A 6,037-nucleotide genomic window follows, 5' to 3' on the forward strand; every position below is an offset into this window, starting at 1 on the left:
GGCCCAGGCTAGATTCGAACCCGCCACCTTAGGTGTATGTGGCTGGCGCCCTCGCTGCTTGAGCCATAGGCGCCAAGCCAGGAAAGTCCTCTTTCAATGCTTCCTGATCTTGGATGGCCTTTAATTCAAAATATTCTTCTTTTTTTCTTCTTTTTAAAGACAGAGTCTCAGTATGTCACTGTCCTTGGTAGAGTGCCATGGCATCACAGCTCACAGCAACCTCATACTCTTATTCTCTTGCCTCAGCCTTCCAGGTAGCTGGGACTACAGGCACCCACCACAATGCCCGGCTATTTTTTATTTTTTTTTGCTGTTGTTGTAGTTGTCATTGTTGTTTGGCAGGCCCGGGCTGGGTTCGAACCCACCAGCTCCGGGGCATGTGACTGGTGCCCTAACTACTGAGCTATGGGTGCTGAGCCCATTCAAAATATTTTTTATACCAAGGAGTCATATTTTGGGGGCAAAGTTGCCTTAGTTCCTTCAGTGCCCAGCCATGCTCTGTATTCTAGAAAACATTCATACCTAGGGGTAGAAACTCAGGCTGCACATTTCCCAGCTATGGCCTGATTGGGACTGGGGCTTCAGGGTCTTGCCTTGACTTTTGTTCTTTCTTGCCTCAGTTTTAAATTTACGTGACCCAGTTGCTGGCTGTCAACCCCTTGTCTAGGTCTGCCCTGTGCCCCCATTTATAAAACTCTGACTCTGCACCATCTTCTTAAAGATAGCTGAGCATACCCAGTGGTTTTCATAATTTTATTTCATATGTGTTAGGTCCCAAGTAGGTGGAGTCCTCACCACTGTACACTGCCTTCTGCTGAGCACATTCGGTTTAAATGCCTTCTTTCTCCAAAGACGCTGCTAGACCACTAGTCTGCCTCTCCCATCCCACCCCACCCACAGCTTTCAGCTCTGGTCCTCCTTCCTCTGATGTCACTGTTGTCAGAACCTTCTTCCCTGTGAAATCAGAACGCCAGGTGCACAGTTGGACCCGAAGATTTCTTCCTTCCATCCGGCAGAGGGCGCCAGGCTCTCTCTGTTCCTACGAAGAAATCTCTTGCCGGCATTTTCTCCAATGTCCCTGAAGTCATTGATGTGATGAATTGGTTAAACAGCCCCACAAAGCATAGGACAGGATCTAACCTCAGTCCCAGTTTCTCAGTTTCTCTCTCTCTCTCTTTTTTTAGACAGACTCTCACTCTGTCACCCTGGGTAGAGTGCTGTGGTATCACAGCTCACAGAAACCTCCAACTCCTGGGCTCAAGGGATCCTCTTGCCTCTTGAGTAGCTGGGACTACAGGCACAATTTTTTTTTCTATTTTTTTGTAGAGACAGGGCCTTACTCTTGCTCAGGCTGGTCTTGACTGTGAGCTTAAGCAATCTACCTGCCTCGGCCTCCCAGAGTGCTGGGATTACAGGAGTGAGCCACTGCACCTGGCCTTCGCAGCTTCTCCGCACTACTTGTGTGATCTTGAACTTGATCTCTCTGGGCATGTTTTCTAATCTGTACAATGGGATTAGCAATAGAGTCTGCTTCCTGAAGATGTTGTGAAGATTCAAGGAGTTAACATGAAGGGCTAGCAGGAGGCGTCCGTGTACCAGAACTGCTCCCTCATGCCCTTTTGGTGCCCTGGGCACACAGAGGGTTAGATGATAGCCCTCTGGGGAGGAAACAGCAGCCTTTTGCATGGGGAATGGTCTCTTCAGGTTGGACTACCTTTGTTCCCTGAACGTGCCATTCATTTTTTTCTGCATATACGGGGTGACCATGAAGTCCCGGTGCAAATTTAAATTTCACATGAACTTTATGGACACCCTGTATTTTTGCCTATAATGTTAATTTTGCGTGAAGTAAATAATTTCCTGCATTTTCACTTGTCAAATTCCAAAACGCTTGCTCTCCCTTAACCCTTTCCTAGCCAGCCTCTACTCTGGCCTCCCTTCAGATCACACAACTCCCTTGCTTGTCACCTGCCTGCAATCAGCCCCCTGAGCAGCTGCCAGCACCACAGCTGCACATCTTGACTTCTCTTCTAATGGCAGGTCCTTGAACTCAGGTACTGTTTCTTACTGGCTGCAAGTCTGTTAAATACTGTTCCGCATACGTTTCCAGGTAACTGACCCTGTCCCATTTCCTTTTACTCTAGATAGCGACTGCAGCAAACCTGAGGGGAAGAAGCCCGCGGAGGCAGCCGTGGGGCCCAGACCCAGCTGGCTGTTGGCAGGCGCTGCCTTTGGTAGCCTCATGTTCCTCACCCACTGGATTTTTGGAGAGGTCTCTCTTGTTTCCAGATGGGCTGTGAGTGGGCACCCCGACCCAGGCCCAGACCCTAACCCTTTTGGGTGAGTTTGAATTTGGAAAGCAATTAAGCCAGGTCACACCGGGCCTTCAGTCCTTACCGAGCTGGACTTCTCCCTAAGAGTAGTAAGAAGCCACTGATTGGTAGTAAGCCATGGAGGGACATAATTGGGTTTGTATTTTATTTTATTTATTTATTTTTGACAGAGTCTCACTTTGTCATCCTTGGTGGAGTGCTGTGGTGTCATAGCTCACAGCAACCCACAACTCTTGGGCTTAAGGGATTCTCTTGCCTCAGCCTCCCAAGTAGCTGGGACTGCAGGTGCCCACCACAACACTCAGCTATTTGTTGTTGTTGTTGTTGTAGTAGTTGTCATTGTTGTTTGGCAGGCCCACGCTGGGTTTGAACCCACCAGCTCTGGTGTATGTGGTTGCGCCCTAGCCACTGAGCTACAGGTACCGAGCCTCGGGTTTGTATTTAAAAAAATAATCATTTCTCTGGCTGCTATGTGGAGAATGGATCGGAGAGAGGGAAGAGTAAACAAGGGGAGACAGTCAAGAGGCTGAGGTGGGCGTCCAGGTGGGAGGTGATGCGCCCGATCCAGGTGTTGGCCATGGAGACAGGTGCTGGGGCAGGTCAGGGAGGGACTTAGGCAGCTCAGCTTGGAGAGTGTGAACCTGGGGCATGGACACGAGCAACTGGCAGGGAAACACCTCCCCTCTTCTTCCGTAGGAGACAGTGTCTGTCCCCCACTTACCCGTCAGTGTTCCCTGACCTTATCCCCTATTTCACCTGGGTTGACCCCACTCTCGGTTCTCTGCAGGGCCAGGCTGCTCAGCCCACCCTGCGTGCACCTGTTGCCCTCTGCCCAGGCTCTTCTTTCTGCCGTGGCTTCCTGGCTCTTACTTGTCAAAACCCAGCTCGACCATCCCCATGAAGCCTTCTCTGGTCGTCTCAGGGCTCCCTCCTTTATTCTACATATTACTTTGAATCAATTAATTGATCTCTTTCCTTCACAACCTCTATGTTACATACCTCTTTATTCTGTATTTCAGATTTTTTTTTTTTCTGTCTTCCTCTCTAGACACTAAGTTCCTTGAGGGTGGACAATGGGAAGAGGAATGGATATTTATTATTTATTCTGTGAACAAGGCACCGAACAAGGATGTTTATATATGTTATTTCATTTCATTGAGTCTACATCTCTCTTTTACTCCCTCTCTCTATTTTTTCTCTGTTGGCCTGGCTAGAGTGCCATGGCATCAGCCTAGCTCACTGCAGCCTTAAACTCCTAGGCTCAAACAATCTTCCTGCCTCAGCCTCCTGAGTAGCTGGGACTACAGGCATGCACCACAGTGCCAGGCTATTTTTTTTTTTTTTTGTAGAGACAGAGTCTCACTTTATTGCCCTCAGTAGAGTGCTGTAATGTCACAGCTCACAGCAACCTCCAGTTCCTGGGCTTAGGCAACTCTCTCGTCTCAGCCTCCCAAGTAGCTGGGACTACAGGTGCCCGCCACAATACCCAGCTATTTTTAGAGATAGAGTCTTTCTCTGGCTCAGGCTGGTTTCATGAGCTCAGGCAATCCACCCGCCTCGGTCTCCCAGAGTGCTGGGCTTCCAGGCGTGAGCCACCATGCCCAGTCATGTTACAGACTTAATTGAGGGCTCTGCGGTAGCTGTTTTTGTGGCTGGATTTCCCCCTAATGTTTACCTTTTATTCCCTTCAGCTACAAATTTTTGTCAAAATAGCAAAAGAATAAAATAGCTTGTGGTTGTTTCAGAAAATGTACAATTATCAATTATTTATTAAACTAATACGGGTCTGCCTTGGGAAGGCAGAGAACGTAGATAAGAGCAGAATTGAGGAAGAGAAAAGAAAGAAAAAAAGCAAACTAAATAGAACCATTCCACGGATGTTTTCTTTCTTGTCTTTGATAGAGTCATTTAAAATGTGAAGTGAACAATATGGACTATAATACTTTTAAAAACGCAGTTACTGTATTTGCATTGACTATGAAAGGCCCATTATCAGGTATCATTTATCTCGTGAGAATGTCAGTGCTGTCCTGTTCTGACATGTACAATACTGGTTCCCAGCGGGCTCTCTCGGTCTCCTTGGTTGCTTCACACGTGTCTTATTTCTGGCATGTACCTAGAGGTAGGAGGTATGTTTCCGTTTTGTATTTGTTGTACGGAAACATTAATGACATTGAGTATCTTAAACATTTTTTTTTTTTTTTGCAGAGGTGTAATTCTGCTGGGCTTGGCAAGTGGATTGATGCTTCCCACTTGTTCCTGGTTTCATGGTACCAGTTTGATCTGGTGGGTTACAGGTATGTGAAATTTATGTACCATCACCCAGCTTGGTTAGCCAGTTTCCTTCCAAGCGTTTGTAACCAGACTGAAAGTGGATAAAGAAAGCCATACACCTGTGTTCTAGAGCAAATCGGCTGTTAAAACCAGCTCTATGCAGTAACTATAACACAGAGGTCACCACGGTCACTGGTGACTCTGCTCCACGTTCCTGCTTCCTCCTGATTCACTCCTCCTGTCCTCCTGTGGCTGTCTCATCCCTGACTACACTGCCACAAGACTACCTCCCCTCAGAGACTCTCGTACACAGCACAGGTGTAAGGCAAGGCACAGGTGTAAGGCAAGGCACAGGTGTAAGCCAAGGTACAGGTGTAAGCAAGGCACAGGTGTAAGGCAAGGCACAGGTGTAAGCCAAGGTACAGGTGTAAGCAAGGCACAGGTGTAAGGTAAGGCACAGGTGTAAGCCAAGGTACAGGTGTAAGCAAGGCACAGGTGTAAGCCAAGGTAAATGTGTAAGCAAGGCACAGGTGTAAGGCAAGGCACAGGTGTAAGCCAAGGTACACTTGTAAGGCAAGGTACACGTGTAAGGCAAGGCACAGGTGTAAGGTAAGGTACAGGTGTAAGCCAAGGTACAGGTGTAAGCAAGGCACAGGTGTAAGGCAAGGCACAGGTGTAAGCCAAGGCACAGGTGTAAGCCAAGGTACACGTGTAAGCCACTGTGTTCCTGAGCCGTACAGAGCTGGATGCCACCATGCTGCCAGTTGCCAGACCCCCTTTTCCTCTTTAAGACGCTTCACTTCTCTGTTTTTCAGAAATGACCTTCTCTGGGATTCTACCAAGGAAGCGCAATTTCCCTTTCTCTTTCCACATGACAGTTTAGCTGCCCACCTTACTCAAAGACCTGACTCATCCCTTCCCAGTCTTGAACTTTAGGACCTAGAAATATTGATGAAAGCTGCCCTGTTTCAGGCCACCTTTTCCCTTTACCAGGAGCATCAGACTTACTTTCCTTATGACTGAATTATGTCACTGCTCCTCCTTCCCCTTAAAGGCAGAAATGGCTGAAGTCAGGCTTGCTGATCATAACTAAAAGAATTCCCCACTCTGTCAGAGAGCAGAAGCTGCTGTATATCTGGTTTCTGTGAGAGGGGATGCCTTCACGCATGTCAGTTGACTGAGTGATTTGGAGAGTTGCACTAGATGCTCCGCGTGGCTTTGTGAGGCTGTGGGTGTCATAATGGAAGATGTGGGTCCAGGGACATAGTAAGTATCTTTCCGCACACTGTATGCACACCACCACCCGTGGGTCGAGGGACATAGTAAGTATCTTTCCACACCATCACCCGTGGGTCGAGGGACATAGTAAGTATCTTTCCACACACTGTATGCACACCATCACCCGAGGGTCGAGGGACATAGTAAGTATC

General features: G+C 48.0%; 1 protein-coding gene across 1 annotated transcript in view; it reads left to right on the forward strand.

The window, feature by feature from the left end:
* Positions 1-6,037, forward strand: part of CWH43 (cell wall biogenesis 43 C-terminal homolog) — a 65,673-nt gene that overhangs the window by 16,096 nt on the left and 43,540 nt on the right. The window contains exons 5-6 of the mRNA XM_003794597.1: positions 2,145-2,340; positions 4,542-4,630. Of these exons, the coding sequence (XP_003794645.1) occupies positions 2,145-2,340; positions 4,542-4,630 (285 nt within the window). The remainder of the gene's footprint in view (positions 1-2,144; positions 2,341-4,541; positions 4,631-6,037) is intronic.

This window comes from Otolemur garnettii, unplaced genomic scaffold (genome assembly GCF_000181295.1).
Source record: "Otolemur garnettii isolate 467f Iridium unplaced genomic scaffold, OtoGar3 scaffold00083, whole genome shotgun sequence".
In the NCBI taxonomy this organism is placed as follows: Eukaryota; Metazoa; Chordata; class Mammalia; order Primates; family Galagidae; genus Otolemur; species Otolemur garnettii.